Raw genomic sequence first — 18207 nt, 5'->3', positions numbered from 1 at the left:
CAAAGCAAAACAACATGACCAGGAATCCCTTTTGTGCTAAGAAGACGACCATCACCAAAAGATTCCTGTCCACGGGCTTTTACTTGGTAAACTGTGCAATGGAAAATTTCGTTCAAATACAAAACAAGAGGTCAAGTAGGTATAGAAACGAGAGTTATGAAATGAGAACATCTATTTTTCTAAAAATTATTTAGTATCGTGCATATTGCATATTATTTTTATCTCATAAATCAAGATCTTGAATATTCGTAAAAAGCCTGCTATTTAAAAAGATCTGTGTACCTCAAATTAAAAAACGTACTTTTTGACAATGATCTCAACAAAAATTTCGTCGAGGAATACAGCGAAAAACTCTTAGAGTCTCGTACAAAGTCTAGCGAAAGACTACATACCATATAAAATTTTTTCAGATTCTCAAAGGTGCCCCGTAGTCTTAAAAACAACATTGTTTGGTGCGATTTATAATCTTCAGTGTTATCCAATTTGGCTCTATGGTATTGTGAAGGAAGGGTTTCAACCAACGAGTTTCAAAAGGGAGGGGTGTCATGTGATCTAGGTACCGGTTTTTTATATCATAGTCTTAGGACATTTCATCAAACAGATTGTAAAGTGCATATTCTAGTGTACACAGTTCAAATAATAGGCACAAGTAACAGAATTAGCCTGTCACTATTTCTTATCAGTAGATTTTCATTTGTTTTCAGACAAGCAATTGATTGCATTGATTGCATTCAATTACCCTTATGAAAAACGGAGCGCTATCCACACAGATTATTCTTACAGATATCGTTTGGCAAATGGATAGGGATTTAGGCGATTGCTGCAATCACAACTCATGTTAAGAGGCCCTCAATTGTAGCAGAATAATTGGAGACAAATACTCATTTCATCATTGTCTCCTGTGAAAATGGTGAAAGGCCTTGGAAAAACAATTTGCTTTACTATAAAGCAGCTTCATAAGAAAAGGGTGATCAATTTAGCATCTACTAACACACGTTGGTATCCAAAAACAGCGACACCGTACAGCGCAATCTAATCGACAAATGTTATGTTAGCAACAGAAAATTTAAGATGCATGTTTCCCTTCCTGTGCATCCTTAACAACATACTTTGAATTAAAATCAAAAAGTATTAATAAGCAATAAGCAATGTAGCGCTTTTTCAACAATTCTCGCCAAACTATAAAGGTATGCATTTGAACTCACATGGTTACGCTACAGCTAGGCCATTGAAAACAGCCGAAAGACCTTCACTATAAAGTCTACAAACTTTAGTTCAAGCGCATGATTTTATAAGCCAATGATGAAAAAATCTTTGTTACGTAACACTGAGGTGTCTCCTGCATGTTTCGAAGGGGGAGGGGGATGGCACAATGATTTTTTGGCACAATAGCTAATAGCGAGAGCTAATGTTAGAAAGACTTTGGGCCACCAGTCCCATTGCTCTATCTTAGACGATACCCTCCTATAACATCGAGCTGGGGCGATGTAATGCCTTCATCAGTTTTCTTGTCGAGTTCTCCCAGTAAAGCAAATTTTGAGACGACTGGCTGATCATATCATCTACTCAAATTTGCTTTAGTTTTACAACCAAAGCGGTTATTCGGTACCAGATAGACTGTTTTATATGCCAATCTTATCATATCCGTGGCAGTGAAGGCTCTTAACATAACAATATAAAAAAACCATGATACGATCTTCAATCAAACAACATTCAAAAGCTCCGCCAAGCTGATAATCAATACGACATTAATACTTGAAAAAGGTATCAAATTACAAAATAAATATAATCCCAAATTATCCTATTAAAAACTCTGTCTATATGTCTTGGAACAAAAATGACATGACAGATCCCCAAAGAGGCGAAGTTAATCAAAATGATATAATTAGATTGAAATTGAAATCTAAATTCTAAAGCAAGCAGAAAATAAATAACATCCAATTAGTTGTCGAAATATTAAGCAAAAATGCGTAAATTGTATCAAAGGAGTATACAAAAAATTGGGCTCTTGATATACGAAATTATATACCGTAAATCCTCGAATTGGCCACCCCTTGAAAAAGCCCCCCTTCGAATAAGCCCCCACCCTAGAACTAAGATTGTCAATAACCCCCTCTCCTCGAATAAGCCCCCATAGAAAATTTACGTCCAGTGACCAATACTCGAAACAGGAAAGCCTTTTGCATCTTTGGTCGTTACATTATTGTGACATCAACCATCAAACAATGTAGAAATGCAGGCATCGCGGAGCGTTAAGAAAAGTAGGGGGGGGTCTAACAAAGTGGGGGATCTAAAAAGGTGAGGGGGATAAAACCGAATAAAAAGTGACTTGAATGGTGATTCATGGGTAAATTTTTGGCAAAAAGTGGGAGGCTTTAGCCCCCAAGCCCTCCTCCCCCCTTATCCGCGGTGCCTGAGATGAAGCGCTTCTGGTTTCAAAAGTACCAATGAGCTGAATCAAAGAAGTCGTGATCTTCAAACAGGCTGGCAGCAAAGTAACAATAATGATAATTAGTCAAAAGCCAGCAGCAATCGTGTTTGTTTCATGGACAGAAAGTTTGAAACAATAACCTGATGTCGAAACCAACTGTTTCTTGACGCTTCATTAGAATTTGTCTTCGTAAATGGAAATCAGCAGCATAATGGCAATGCCCGTCAAAATCCCAAGATGTGGTGAAACGAAGCTCCATAAATCACCAGGATCATCGTCAATAGTTGACGTCAATTCCGGCAGCTGTATAGAAACAAAATAGAGGGCTCAAATGAAGGGATGAGAGATGCAGTTTAGGCTTCGTAAATAAGATGAAATAAGCATGATTGAGACGAATCCGCTTCTAAATGCGAAAAGATTTTATTCTGACCAATATCAAAATAATGCTAAATTTGTTTCTTCTTCCTTTACTTCATTATTGAATAAAATCTGAAACTCGTAGAATTTACAAAGAAACTACATAGGAAATCATATTTAAAGTAAAAGATATAAATAATGAAAAAAAATTACAAAACCATTGAAAATTAGCAAAAACACTTAAGAAGGAGGGATGAGCTGAATCAAACTTTACAATCACAATTAACCTCGATTTTTCTGATTTGAAAGAATGGTCGATGTAAGAAAGAAATGGTTTACTAACTGTCTCCTTATTTCAAGTCACTACGTGGAAACGATCTACTTAGTAAAAATTACACTAAACGCAAACTTTGCTAATGACATTATATTTTGCAAAAGAAAAAAACCAGAATATCTTGGTTTCCACATCCCCGCATCAACTGTGCATGCTTAAAGTTTAAGGATCGTCCAGAATGGCGGCATCATTTACATAGAATTCAGAAAAATCTATTTTCTTCCTTCGACAATGGTGTCAAAGTTTGTAAAATAATGCTTAGTCTGTGTCGAACTAAAAATTCTTTGCTTTTATATTTCACGATCGTTTTTCAGGACTTTTAATTTAGTGTTGAGCAGCATTTTTCATTAATAGTTCATCATTACGTTATGGTGTATAGCAAGCTCGAAGCCTGGCGACTTTCTCGTGCAGATTTCAACAAAGGAGGAGGGACAATAAACTTACCATGTTAGCAAGGGCGACGTAGAGGAAAAGTCCTGCAGTAAGTGCCAAAGCAAACTGCTTGCCATCCGCAGAATAATTTCCCACCAGTATTCCAATCACCAGACCAATATAACTCAATACTGCTGATACAAGGTTGTAACATATGGCCTGCCTGATGCTCATTCCAGACTTAATCAAAACAGCGAAATCCCCTGTAAATATTGACAGATAAATTTAATGATAATGTCTACAATATAGTCATTCAACACTTCAAAGTTGATTGAATAAAAAACTAAACCACTAAATGAGGACTAAAATTGGACGATTTCAAGAATACGTTGCATTACTGGAATATATACAACAATTCAGTAAGAATACTCATTTTGGAATACTCTAGTGTGCAAATTTGAAACTAGTATAAAATTGTGACGTAAATAAACCAGACTGATGTTTTAACACTTTGAATGAAGTTTTTAATTATATTAACATAGTAATGTTGATAGCTGTTAATGGATTAGGCAATGATGAATACTGGCAGAATTAGGTTTGTCTCGTGCGGGTTTCTGAGTTGTAACATATTTCGTTATTGTAAAATCACAACGAAAGCGGTTATCAACAATCTAGATTCTAAAATTCCAGACGAAGTCATTAATTGAAGTAGCGTAAGAGGCAATGACAAATTGAAGTGAGACGAGCAAGATCCTTTATCACCTTAATTCGAATGGTCAGGTCATCTAGAAACCTAAAGAGTCCTAAATCTAACTAGCTGTATATCACTTCTCTATTGTTTATTTGATTACGTCTTACTGAAAATCCAGGAAATCTATTTAGAGGCTTTACAGCTGCAAAGATGGAAACGTAATAAAGTTTTCTCAAAAGAAGGTACAAATAAACTACAAATCCAATAGATTTGTGGCATTTAAAGAGGTTTATCGTAATAATCAAATTTCATGAATGGTCATGAATGGCTCCTAAAGACATCCCGTGAGCAAAAGAGAAGTTAGACAATTTGGCACCCATGCCAACCATGTTTCTGTGTGTTAAATAAGGCAAAAGGTTGCAGGATTAGTATGCTCGGGTATTCTTAAACCCGGGCATCAACACCCACTTGACCATGTGACCAGACGGTCGCAGGAAATATCTCATGAATCAAGAAGAAACGAAGAACCGATTTTCAAAATTCTTCAAATTCTTCAAAATTCTTTTTTGATAAAAGTTTACAGTTTTTCATCTGTCTTAAGAATCTTTGTTATAATCTGCAAAATTCTTGGAAAATTTGCAAATCTTTGCCATGTAGATGCGTGCAAGGCCCCTCCATATCGCCTATTACAGTGATTTTTACTTATCAAAGCTTATTAAAGCAAATTTTCTCTTATGCTTTTTCCAATTGATTTCTTCTCAGGGAGCTGACCTATATCTTCATCAAACAGTTTGTTTAAAACTTCCATGGATACACTTCTAAAGATAATAGCTACCCCAATTTTTTCTGCAATTGTACTTTTTCACCTGCATTCTAGCAAATTTCAATATTCTGATTGTGAATATTCTCAGCAGTTAGTAGGTAAATATTATAGCTAAGCCCCAATTCCAGATCAATTTTAGGCGTTAAAGAACAAAGAATAATTTTCAGTCACAAAAATATAAAATGATTTTGAAGTGATAGTAAACGTTTAGTAAAGTGATAGTAATGCTTAAACATTTATAAATGTAGCTTCTACTTTCATAAAACTGTTGGCACATCATTACAGTTTTTGGAACGTTACCCTTTTGTTCTTTTATCTGCCCATTTTCGCAGGCAATTTATGGACGAAAAGTGTCTTCATGCCTTGACCAAAACCAGCAAATAGTGATCAAAACCTGATAATGGATCTAATTGTAACCATAAAAACGTGCAAACAAAGATTCGCGGTTACATTCTTCCATATTTTTCGATACGAGCGCAAATGGAAATGTTTGATGGGCTGTTACTGTTATAACAAAACTACATTGTTCTACTACATTGGCATGGCTAAAAAAATAAATTAATAATAAGGTTAGGCAATACCGTCGATTTACAAGGCTACTTGCTTAAACAGACTTTGTTATTGATGGATAAAAAACTTGCCTAGTTCATGAGGAAGTTCATGGCAAAAAACAGCAATCGCTGTACTGATACCGCTTGAATACGAGGCAGCAAACGCAGCACCAATTGCGAGGCCATCACTGAAATTGTGAAATCCATCGCCAACAATGACCATCCAAGCTACCGTCGCCACTGAAGTATTCTTATCAATCGTACCATGAGAATGACCATGGTCTATACCATGATCGTGTTCTAGATTGTGTACAGCCTAAAATTGCGTAGAAGAAGTATGAAATTAAACGTTTTGACAAAATAGAACTCAAAAACATTTGGGAGAGTGGAGAAAATCGATGCACCTTGACATTGAATACATGCAGTCAAAGCTTGACTATTCGAATGCCTGATGACTAAAAGTTTCCTGATTTGATAAAAATATATTTTTGGTAATGATCCATATTTGGGCCAATTTTAGATAGTTTGAAAAAATGTGGCTTCACAAAATTCTGTTTACGAAAGTTCTTAACAAACCGTTCTGCAAATATGAGCTGATGGTTTTTATGATAACTAAAGCAGATTTACAAAGTTAGAATAAAAAAATTACAGAGAAAGGAAATTTCATAAATTAGATCACGTTGCATAGTTTTCATATAATAACTCCAAGCAATTTAATGCAGAAAATGGATTCAGTCCAATATCAAACTATGGAGATAACTTCAGATTTAAAATAAAACTTTACATAGAAAGTAGAGCGGATAATATCAACGACGTTTCGAGCATATCCCGTAATCACATGAAGAAAGAAAACGATAAGCGAAACAAGGAATATGGGATAGTTTTTTCAAAGTATGAAAGTTGTATAAAGATATAACTGTGAGATCACGTGACACAAATTATAGTTACAAACCTCGTGATGGTCATGACGCTCGAGATGATTGTATGGGTCATGATCATTATGTTTAACAATTGGATATGTTAATAATTCGGTATTCGATGCAGCGCTTGGTGACTTTTGCTCAGAAGGGTACGTCATAGGATCGGTAGAGTCATCGCATGAAGAATTGTCCTTTCCGCCGATTGACATATCTTTTTTCTCCATGTCCCTTAAACTAACTAATGCGTTGTCTTGCAGCGCAAACTTTTCCTCCGTTTCATGACTATGTTCTCTCTTCAAAAAGAATATACGGCAATATACGAAATAGTAATTTCTCCCCATAGGGCATCAGTATTCTTAATCATTTCCCTGAAGAATCAGCATTATGTAGGGTTAAGGGACCAGAGGGGGAGGTTGGAAGAAGTAATTCGGGAAAAGTATAGACACACACCGTTGGCTGTTCTATGAAAGACATCGTTGTGACCTGGAGTACGGCAGACTTTGGAAATTGTAATTGAAAGAGAAATATATACACCTTTTTCTGCAGCACGGAAAACGACAAACTTTGGAAATTGCAAATTGAGGGGACATATACCTTTTTTCTGCAGCATGGAAGATATTTCTTAGCTTTCATCATCTGTTCCACGAAAAAAAACGAGTACATTCCGAGAAGTATGAAGCAAGATTTCCAAATATTCCTCTTGTGGTCTTCTTCTGAACGTGCTAACAAACTTTCGAAGGCCTAAAAATATTTAGAAAATTGTTTTAGATGACTAAAAGTTGTAATTTTTTACAGTACCTAAAATCTAGTTTACCAAAAGAGTTTTGCTTTGTGACATTATCGAAGGGAGTATGTATTTCTTGGAAGAAGGTAAGTACAACCAGAGAGTAGGTTTAGGTAAGGAGGAGAAAACAAATTCAATAGTTTTGCTAACGGATGCTTACGTGAGGGATAAGATGTAGCAACGCATCGCCAGCCAGCGTGCCAACAGCTAGGGCAACCAGGTATCCCATAATCCTCTGATAAAACCCTTTCTCCAGACATGGTATGACTGCAATTATGCATAAAGAAGCAAGGCTTACGAGTGTGATTGCCACAAATCCATAGGCCCAAACTGTAAAAAAATACAAAACATCTGTTTTTTATCTTTAACAAACGGATGTTGTATGATCAGCTCCCCGCCGTACGACAGCCACCAAGGTCATCTAAAAGCTATGCTGCACATCCTGGGAGCTTATCACCCTTTTGCGATGATTTCGGATGGGGAAGTATTCGAAGAGGCTTAACTGAAGCAGACGGGCTAATGGAAAACACCACAAAGTCGCCATACAAAGTCGCATGGCTATCAGTTTTCATCGTATAAGTCGGATCTTTTAACTTGGATATTTCGGCAGGTCGGACCTTTTTAAATCTGAACTTTAATTAACATAACTAATACATTAATACACATAAACATCTCAATGGCAAAAACTATATAATCTGATCTTTTTTAGATTCTGTACAGGTGTTTCTGATATAATTAACGCCTTTTACATAATGACATTTAACGTTAATCCTCTTTTAAGCCCCCCTCTCAATTACGCCCCCCTCTTAATTAAGCCTCTCTTTCTTATAAGCCCCCCTTTTCAGGAGGAAAAATTTAACTAGTCCCCCTCTCAATTTAGCCCCCCCCCCCAATTTTCACTGATGCCGAAATAAGTAAATTTGACAAAAAAACAGAGATTTCCATTTTATTCATTGGTCGTTCAATACTTTGCATCAAATCAAAATTCACACCATATCTCTTCCAGTCACAACAGATTCGAAGACAAAGATTTAATGTGCGTTAAGCTATTTACCAAAATTACAGACCGTTGGTACTCCGAGGGATGAAGTCGACCTTTTCGAATGCACGATTTCAGAAGGCGACATGGCCCAAGAGGACATTTTAGAATAATTGATGACGATTACAATGACAATATTATTGATATAGAAAGCTGATTTGATGTGTTCTATTTCGCAAATAGCAAACAATTAGTTTAGCACTATAAAACGTTTATTAAAAAAATTACAAAATATTTATTAAGCCCCCTCTCAATTTACCCCCTCTATTATAAGCCCCCCTTTAGGCTGCTATAAACAATAAGCCCCCTGGGGGCTGAAAAGAGAATTTACGGTATTATGAAAATACATTTAATTATAGCTATGAAATATTCACTGTGGTGCTTGATAATGTTTTTATGTCCAATTTTGGCTTTTATGCTGTGATACTTCATTTTAGTTTTTCATATGCGTATACTCGTATGCACAAGTGCGGCTAGCTTGTCCTGTCAAAAGAGATCCGACTTTGACTGTAGAAAGTGACTTGAGAGGAATCGAGGCAACTATCGATTAAAACTCACCCATGTTGGGCTCAACCACAAGCCTCAGATAGTAAGGCTGCGAACAGTTGTGTCTATGGATACAGAAGTCCCCACTGATTTGCTGAATCAGTGCAGGACACATCTTAACGAAGGCACTCTTTGTTATAGGGTTTGTTGCATTAATACCATGCTTCTGCAGTAGTATCTTTTTCGACATGCACTAAAATGAATGAAAGTAACATGCAAATCAAGATTAATTTTCTACAAAAAACGTCAAGGTGCTATATTCTCAAGCTGATAGAAATTTAGAACTTAATTCCATTACAGCCTCGTATTGTGTTAATAAACATATACATAGTAACAAAAGGGGTTTTACTATAGTTTAAGGTTTTATAACTTGCAATTTTGAGGCACTCCGTGTTTTTCCAGGGCGTAGGAAAAAGAATTCATTGAAATAAAAAAGAAAGTGTTTATGATCAGTGGAACCCTTCTAAAACCATATCCCACTGGCAGGATGTCATCCTATTCTTAGAATTGAATATTATCGAAAGCCCAGTGAATAAAGAGGGTCTAAGCTTTGAATGGGTAAAGACGTTAAATCGTGCCTAACGGTTGAATAGCTGCATGTTGATAACAGAGATCTCAAATCCACTAGGTCAAATCAAACTACAATGACAAAAGAGCCGACAGCAGAAAAAGGTTTGAAACTCTTTAAGAGCATTATCTCTAGCTTCATTGGCAGAAATAATATTTGCATGTTAGGTGCACCTTCACCATGCTCTGCAAACTCTGCTAAAATGGGGTTAAATCTAATTTAGCTAGTTTCAAAAGTCGGACAGCAAATCTATCCATTGCTACTAAAAATATAACAAGCAAATTCTAGAATGGATTTTGACAAAGAGAGTATGGATTGAAAGAGTATCAAAGCTCTCTTTCTCGTTAATTCAAATGTTATTGTTTTCTATTAGAATTTGTTTAGCATTTTTTCTCGTTTTTTTATTATCGTTGCAAATGTTAGCCATCAATCTTCTCAAACATTTGATTTTTCTTTATTTTATGAACAACACTTGACATCACCCCATCGAAAAGGTACCAAAATGTTTCGTGAGAACCACCAGAAGTTCAAGAAAGCGTATAGATAAGACATTTCCACTTTGTATAATTAATCCGTTCGGCATATGTATCGACTGCACGGAAACTTGATCTATTTACTAAATAACTAAACTATTCATTCGATTGTGGTCTTTGAGGGTATAATGTCACAAATAAGAGAAAAACAGACTTAGTTTGTCGATAAAAAGAAAGATTTGAGACAAAACAAAGTTGGGGGCACTGTTTTGCTTTGTCATTGGCGAAAGAGGCAAATGAAACATCAGACATAGAGTTAGTGAACAAAGAGATTGCACAATATCAAAGAATACTTGAAGTTTTGACAAACTGAATTACGCTTTGAACAACTCTGTAACGATAATTAAACAGCATGCGAAATGACCTGAAATCACCATAGACAGAGTGATTGTAGATTTTCAGCGTTCCTCACCTTGACAAGATGGAATATAAAACCACTTTCGTCATTTATTCATCAACAACGTTTATAAAACTCAGATAGCGTAACCATAGGGGCCTATACCATACTTTGAATGACTAAATATCTATATACATATGTGTATAGATGTAACGATGGAGATATCTATATAAATTTTCCCCTTACAAAGATGTGCCGCGCATAAAAAACAACATTGGAGTTGGATGTGAAATAATAGGTGTAGTTAGGGTGTGGCATGGAGATATCTCTCCAAGATTATTATGTTTTTGTAAGGCTGGAATATGAGTTTCTGACCATGTTAGTAACAATGTTTTTTGAGGATTTGGCGAATGTGAACGGTGCGATTGTCATACTTTATAATGAAGGTAAAATAGGAGCCTTCGATGCAGACAAAGTCCCGTTATGTGTTTTACTAGATTCGAGTAATTGTGACTGTGATAGCCTGATGACCTTGTTGAATTTTTCATTTATATTATTGATCATATATCCTCTTATGATCAGGTTGTTTTTTAAACCTGCTATCGTGGCCTCTCCTTTATTCGCACACTAAAATTAAGTGACAGCTAGGCTGAGTCTTGGACTGAGTTCAAGAACCCGAGGGGCAATTCACTCTTGAAAATAGCGTACGTGATTTCCCCTAAAACAAAAGGATTTCCACGGATTTTCAGATAAAACAATAAGATTTTCACAAAAGGTGTACGGGATTTTCTTGGAGTGATTTGCCCCTCGCAAGAACCCAAGGACGAGATATTAGAGCCTCCACTATAAATGCTACAAACATGAAGGGAATGCTACATGCATAATCTTGACGTCAGCTGCGCATCAGATAGGTTTAATTAACTTTGTTACTTCTTGCATAGAAATGAATGGACGGGCATACCTTACTGAAGTGCTCCTCCAAGTGCAACGAATGCCTCGGACTCTCTGTGGTTCCCTTCTCTTCGCCATGATTGCCCGACCTTCGCGTTCGCTTTAAGACGCTTTCCTTACCTCCTTCATTCGACAAGGGATCAGACCTTGATGGTTCTTGTGTAAAGCCATTGTGTTCTCCTTTGTGTAAACAAAACTTCTCCAATTTTTCTATGTACACATTTCCAAGAGTGAGTTGCTTAAGAAGGGCATTAAATCGTCCCTGAGACATAACAGTTCCATTTTTTTCACCGAATTGCTGAAATATTTGATTGAGATAAATCTTTGTTCCAGCAGAATCAACTACGTCGTCCACATTTTGTGCCATGGATTGAGCAAAATACAGTGCAGTAACAGCTACTGTGAGATATAATTGTCCAAGTGACTTCATCTTACGGCTTGGTTAGTTTTCCTTTTCGATGTTAATATTCTCCTAGTTTGATGCAAATGTGACGCTGAAATATTGTTCGGTTCTATCTGCAGAGCTTCAATAAAGGTACCGTGCCAATGCAGACAATAATATGGTTTCTTCCTTTTGAAACAGGCTCTGAAATTGACAAACAAACATAAATTAACTGTTTGTGGACACTGGCTACGATGGGATGTGGTTGCAGCTCGTGTTACGACAAATAATCAAATACCAGCAAAAGTTTAGTATCTTCTTACATATCTAGATATTTACAAGAATCTCAAGCAGTGGTGGCGACAAGGGACGGGGAATGGGAGGGTAATTACCCCCTCGCTTTTGTCAAAACATGGTCTACATATTTCTTATAGAAATGCATAAAAAGCGCTAGGTAGGGCGTAGGGGTGGATCATATTTCCAAAGAGAAATTAACCTTGAACAAAGCATGAAACGAGGCAACAGGCGTCCTCTCACTGGCCACACCCATTACCCACTGATCGCGAGCCGCCTGTTAACAAGTCTAATCCATTTTACCTTCCGCTTCATGCTTGGAAAAGCACTACGCTCCTCTCCCAATAAAACACAAGATTCTGTCATTATTTCGCCAACAAAGGGTGTCTTTGAGAACTTCTGTGCAGAAGAGTTGATACGGTAAATGTGAAAAAAGTCCATGTGATTCAACAAATAAGTACCCAATTTGGAGCTTTCCAGTGAGGAAACGCTAGAGCATCCACGTTGAAGAGAGGCATCTTGTTTCAAATTAGATTCAGCGTTGTAAATTTTGTCACATTCTGAGAACTTAAATATGTGCTATCTTTTTCGTAGTAACAGGTATAGCTGTTTCCAGAATACAGCTCGAGATGATCTCTTCGTATGGAACTTAAATATACGCTTATAATGCCACATGGGTCTCTTTCTAATTTTTCCTAATTCCTTCTTCAACGTGCTTTTGTTAATATGCAATTATTTTGCAAAACTTATTTCATTTATGTTTCATGTCATAGCTGCCTTTCATTTTATAAAGTTTATTTGGAAACAGTCGGCCCGACGTATCCTTTTGCTAGGCGTGTTATTCTTATAAAGAGGTTTGAACATAATTGTCAACAATGGTTGAGAAAACTTTCATTTGTTGTTAATTATTGTGTTTTCCAAATAGTGTTAAGAATTTCGGTAGTTTTGCCAACCTTTATGCACCTTGGCATTCGGCTTTTGTCTCCGATTCAAAAACTTTAGGACCACAAGAGACTACCAGTTTAGTAGTAGATAACTTATCTGGCGATTATAAATGGCAGATGGCAACGCAAAATTAAAGTTTGTGCCGAAATTGTTCGATGAGAAAATAATAAATTCACTCGATAGTTTTCTTTTGGGGCTGTTTAATAATTACGCCACGCCTTTGGGGGGGGGGGAGTTGGGGTAGGTGGCTCAACACAAATTTTCGCGATTCTCCGTGACAGTAAAATAAAGGGGGGGGGGAGAGACTTGCTTCAAGTTCATGGCGTCACGGTAAAATAAATCCGCCCATCACCAAACAGAAGTGCTTTGTGCGATAGAGTTTCAAAGAGCGGATGGCATGCTATGGATGACGTCGACTTTGATAATGAGGAAGTTGATAGTCCAGAAATTATTCATGAATGAAAGTGGAACCCTGTAATGCATGATATAGAACCAGTTTGGACAAGCGACTGACAATAATGGCATGGTGTTTGCTGTTGATACGTTGACACTGTTTTTAAACATTAATTTTTTTTGTTTTGTTGGTACTTACTGTAGTTCAAAAAACATATGAAAGAGGAATGAGATTTCTTTACTTCTTCTTCCCTTTTATTTTCCTAAAAATTCGATTTTAGGAAGGGGGGGTGTGTTTGTGCTGAACGTGAAGTTAAGCAAGGGGGGTCTCGTGAACAACCGTGATGGAGCCTGGTGATAGGGGGTTGATGGGTCAAAAAAAACTCTAGCGGACGTGACTATTGAACAGCCCCTTTTCTTCGAAATTTCAGTTGTGACGTTCGGAGGAAAGCATACGAAAAGTACGGGGAAAGGTTCCTGGATTAGTCAAATAAGGAACGATAAGGAAAACGAGATCATGTCCTAACATGAATAATATCCTTAGGTGAATAATATCCTTAGAATAGGATTCTAAAATCTACCCCTTATACTTTTTGCCCGTTTCATAAAAGTTGAACTTTTGATTTAACCGTGAAAAGTCTAACTTATTTATCAAACATGTAGTTTCCCCTTGGCAAAACAAGTGGTACTTAATGTAAAGGTCAAGTATCATCAAAATGTATGGAGCCCTGAGATAGTGTTACCATCAAGTATGACGCCTAGGCCATGTGAATAAATTTTTTGTCAATGGATACACAGACACAGAGGAATCCTGTGGTTGACTATTTGTAAACTTCTTTTGTGGTTGAATATGGTTAAAATCACTTGAACACAAAACCAGCCTCCCTCCTGTGACAACCCTATTTTGGCTTGATAGCTTCCCGGGTGTGTGTGGAATCTTACAGTAAAGCACAAAATGAACTAATGAATATAAACACTAATACTAGAATGTACAGAAGTAGAGATAAAAGGGATGAAATTAAATTGCGGAAACACAATCCTATGTAGTGTTGATACTGACAAGTTTCTGTTGGGAAACATTTTACAAAACATGTATTTGCACCAGTGCCAAAATCAAACATTGGTCAGCAATATTTACTGAAATACAGATTGTTTGCTTTGACTTTTCTGTTACAACTGGGAAAATGTTATATTCAATAAACAGGGTGACACCTTGTGCAAACTGGAAAAATGCTTAAGATTTGGTCTTTTAGGTTTGATAGACTTTAAACTATCCAGATATCTGTTGAGAATTAGTAAAGAATAATAAACAGGGAAAATGGATTTGTGGAATTAACATTTTAATTCAGGGAAGGCTTGTAACCATTGGCTTGTGGTTTGGCAATGCTAAGATCTTACTGTGACACTATGGGACTAAATCTCAATCAGTGGTGTCAGTTTCCATTAGTTAATCCATCAAAAATTCCCTACCCCTCTGACATAAGCAAGATTATGAAAAGAAAAACCAGGAAAACAGAACACCAAATAGATGAAAATAAGATAGATATAAAATTAGGCTCTGATTCTGACATCATCACCTGAACATTTTCTTCTGCGTGAAGACAAAGCAGGCATTTCTTTGGATTGCCTCGAGCATTTTCAGAAAACATCAAGATACAACTCCATTTCAGTAAAATCATTTTCAAAACATATTGTAATAAAAATGTGGATCCAACCAATATTCAAGAGTGCATATCCGACTAATCAACATCAAACTTCATAATATCCATCACATAGGGTGTAAGAAATCAGAAAAACTGATTCAAAATTCTATCAACTTTTACTTATTAAAGTGTTTTGGCAAGTAACTAAAAAAACCAACTCATCGCTCTAGTCTACCATCCCATTTGTTGATTGGGACATATGGTGAAAAGAATAATGAGAACACTGTGAATCCAGCAAAAGTGGCAGAAGAGCTGCCTTTATCATACTGGTCCTTTCTCCCTCAGGTAAGTTTTGAAAATTTTTTGCAACCACTCCATTTAGATTTTAGCTTAAAATACTGTTTAAAACATTTTACCATTTTCAAGGCATCCTTTTATTATGATTGATTAATTCCAATCTTAAAATGGAATTCATTACTTACCTCAACTATTCCTTGAGGAATTAAGCAATGAAAGGATTTATCGCACCTTTCTTTTCTTCTTTTTCTTTTATTTTTTTGATTTTATAAAAACATGTATCTGCAACAAAGTGGGGGGGGGGCTGAAGCTCTTTTACATTTCGTTCTGCATTCTGCTATGCTCTTTCAAAGATAGGGACGCTGGAGTGGAGGGTGCAGGGGGTCAACTGCCCCTGTTGCCTTTTGATAGGAGGAGCAAAGGGGGCCAAAGTGCCCTTTTGTGAAAGTGCCCTTGAAACTGGCCTTTAGTCACAGAGATTCATATGAAATTCTGATTGCAGTGTCAAATTGATGACAACATTTCTCAAAACTTGTAAATAGATTTTTTTAATGCCAAATGTTAGCCAATTTTCAATCTACAGAAGATCAAAAGAACATGGCAGTTACAAAAGATGTTAGTAGAACCTGGGAATTATCTATCAAATGCCCTTTAATTATGCCTGCCCCCATACTTCATGGTTCTTCCAGTATCCCTGCTTAAAGAAATCCTGGCTTGACAACTAATTTTAGTAAAATAGATTAATCATTCCATGGACAAGGCAGCCAAACTAATATAACTAGACCTTCTGACAAATACCCCAGAATTCCATTCAAAATAAGCATGCTAAAAGGGACTTTTTCAGGGCCAATTAAAACACTTCATGCATATATTCTTAAAAATACTTTTGTTCACAGACAATTCATAATTTTGGGTTTCATCTTTTAGAGGGTGGAAAAATTTTCAAAAATTTCAAAAAGAGAGTGGAAGGAAAACGATATGGTAGACAGTGAAAGAAGAACAGATATGGTAGACAAAACAGAGCTTGAAAGTATATTAATCAGCTGGTTTACAAAACCTTCCACATGAGGCATATACAAACAGGTTTTGATTGTATTTCATGTTGACAATAAAGTTGTGGAGAAAACAACTCTTTCATTGCCATTTTCTTTATAATACTCTTAAAAATGGCTTTATGGGACTTCAAAAGGCGTGGTTTTTGAAATTTCAGGGCAAGCTTCCTGATCCCAAGCAGGGCCGTCGGAAGCTGGGTGGGAGGCTGGGGGGGCTTGAGCCCCCCCCCCCCAATTATTGTATATTTTCTTCATTACAGTGTACTTGATGAAGGAATACAATGGGCAGCCCCCCACTATGAATTTTGTTCCGACGGCACTGCCCAGCCTCTCCCCGCATCACACCACACGTACTTCTGGCTGGCCTCGCCTTTCAGAAAGTTGGCATACATTACATGTTTACCAAATGCTAGTCCAATTCTAAAATAGCAAAACAGTATTCTGCACAAAATTTATGCTTGAGGTACGAATTATGGAGGAAGTTTACTTGTAATCATATTTTCAAAGACACTGACAATAAAATTTTTTTTTCCATATATCATCGTGGATGTGCTCAATATACCCAATGAGTAAGGTTCCCCTATGCAATTGAAAGTATATCAGAATTAATATCAGTAAGCCCTTTTTAGATATATCATATCGCTTCCTCTGTTAACAAGAAATATAAATTCATCTTCATCTTATTTATCTTGTAGTAAACTCTATGGCACTAAGGCACTAGCGCCTCAGCGGCAGATTTTTACTGATGCATTTCGCAGACAACTTCAGCACAAATTACTAATTATTGCAAAAGGTCAACTACTTTTGTCAAATCTCAAACAGGATATTACAAGTTTGAACTGCGTGAGGCCAAGCCGTTGAAATTGTGGAAATTGATGGAACTCGTTGATGGAATTCTACAACACCTCGAACATCAGCCGCGATTTGGAAGACTGGATCGTCCTAACATGTCCGTTAAAAACCCCTAAAACTTCAACATTTAACTGCAAACAACAAAAATACAAACTGGACGATTTCCACGATGTAATATGCAACGGTCAATGTTAAAACATAAAAATTTTCTTACCAGATTTCGTAAATATCTCCAGTCCGGAAAGTGATCAGAAGTGGGCGGATATGGCGATCGTACGTATTTTACATATCCAGTTGGCAAGAACACTTACCCATTTAATGCTGATGGCTAATCTTTTCAATGTTTCAACCCCTTACCATGTCACAAACGTGTAGACTCAGAAAACTAACTGATAAAGCTAGAACAATATATCTACAAAATTCCTTTTGTTTTCATGGATTACTACAAAACCTTTTATGTTCTCTTCTGTTTACCTCCTATGGTTTACCTCCACTAGTGGTCTCCTTCACAGCTCCCAGTGGTGTTGTAGCAACTTCACACATTATTCGGTCATCATCGTCCGCCTTCTCCGCCTACGGCAGATTGCGTATCAACATGTGACAATTCCGGTCTTTGACTGCGTTGTTCAGCGACATCAGGTTTCGTCCAGTCTAAAGGCTAATGTTGTCTCGCCATCGTTTACGTTACTTTCCTCTACTTCTCTTGCCTTTTGTCATTCCTTCGAGGCAGATTTTGCTTATGCCTTGAGTACAGCGTTTGGTGTGACCGTAGACCGTAAACAGAACGTTTACCCGTAGCCTGCGTGACAGACCATAATTGAACCCCTCCACCCGCAGCCTCCCCTACGTATTCAGAATAAATTTTGCATTTAGTGAGTTTATATTGGATAATATTGTGATGGCAATGACAAAGCATTCTGGAGGTGGTGGTCTGCAAAAAATATTTCTCGAGTAATTGTCCTCAGACGTGCCCCTCCTAATAATTTCCCTCTCGCTATGACCCTGATGTTGTAGGCTATGACGTCGGAGGTCAGTGAGGAATGAACTTAAAAATCTTATTGTTTGTTAATCGTATCCTCTGGAAACTAAATTTTTAAGATTACCAAAATACA

The 18207-nt window shown here is 36.9% G+C and overlaps 1 protein-coding gene and 1 long non-coding RNA gene across 4 annotated transcripts; one reads left to right on the top strand and one right to left on the bottom strand.

Annotated features, from left to right (window-relative positions):
- Positions 1-154: 154 nt before the first annotated feature.
- Positions 155-18112, bottom strand: LOC135682150 (zinc transporter ZIP10). Of its 3 annotated transcripts, none has more exons than XM_089113199.1 (9): positions 17570-18112; positions 11248-11823; positions 8861-9041; positions 7424-7593; positions 7074-7220; positions 6512-6772; positions 5650-5875; positions 3567-3757; positions 155-2734 (listed from the first exon to the last, which is right to left on the bottom strand). In XM_089113199.1, the coding sequence occupies exons 2-9, from the start codon at positions 11665-11667 to the stop codon at positions 2606-2608; spliced, it is 1725 nt and encodes a 574-aa protein (XP_088969325.1). In that variant the 5' UTR covers positions 11668-11823; positions 17570-18112; the 3' UTR covers positions 155-2605. The 3 variants fall into 3 exon arrangements, with proteins under 3 accessions (XP_088969325.1, XP_088969326.1, XP_088969324.1); XM_089113200.1 differs by having other exon boundaries at positions 17584-18112; XM_089113198.1 differs by lacking the exon at positions 17570-18112 and adding an exon at positions 17310-17563.
- Positions 9271-16672, top strand: LOC135682154 (uncharacterized). Its single transcript, XR_010515670.2, has 3 exons — positions 9271-10204; positions 15125-15239; positions 16119-16672. It is a non-coding gene; the product is annotated as an uncharacterized LOC135682154 (long non-coding RNA).
- Positions 18113-18207: the final 95 nt, after the last annotated feature.

Source organism: Rhopilema esculentum, chromosome 16 (genome assembly GCF_057945365.1).
Source record: "Rhopilema esculentum isolate cy_ngs chromosome 16, ASM5794536v1, whole genome shotgun sequence".
Lineage (NCBI taxonomy): Eukaryota > Metazoa > Cnidaria > Scyphozoa > Rhizostomeae > Rhizostomatidae > Rhopilema > Rhopilema esculentum.
The sequence above is the reverse complement of the archived record's forward strand: the minus strand, read 5'-3'. Positions and strand labels throughout refer to the sequence as shown.

Coding starts and splice junctions, on each gene's coding strand:
- LOC135682150 (XM_089113199.1), bottom strand. CDS start 11,667: ATGAAGTCACTTGGACAATTATATCTCACAGTAGCTGTTACTGCACTG. Junction 7,221..7,423: donor TGCTACATCTTATCCCTCAC/GTAAGCATCCGT, acceptor AAATATTTTTAG/GCCTTCGAAAGTTTGTTAGC. Junction 5,876..6,511: donor AGCGTCATGACCATCACGAG/GTTTGTAACTAT, acceptor ACGCAATTTTAG/GCTGTACACAATCTAGAACA.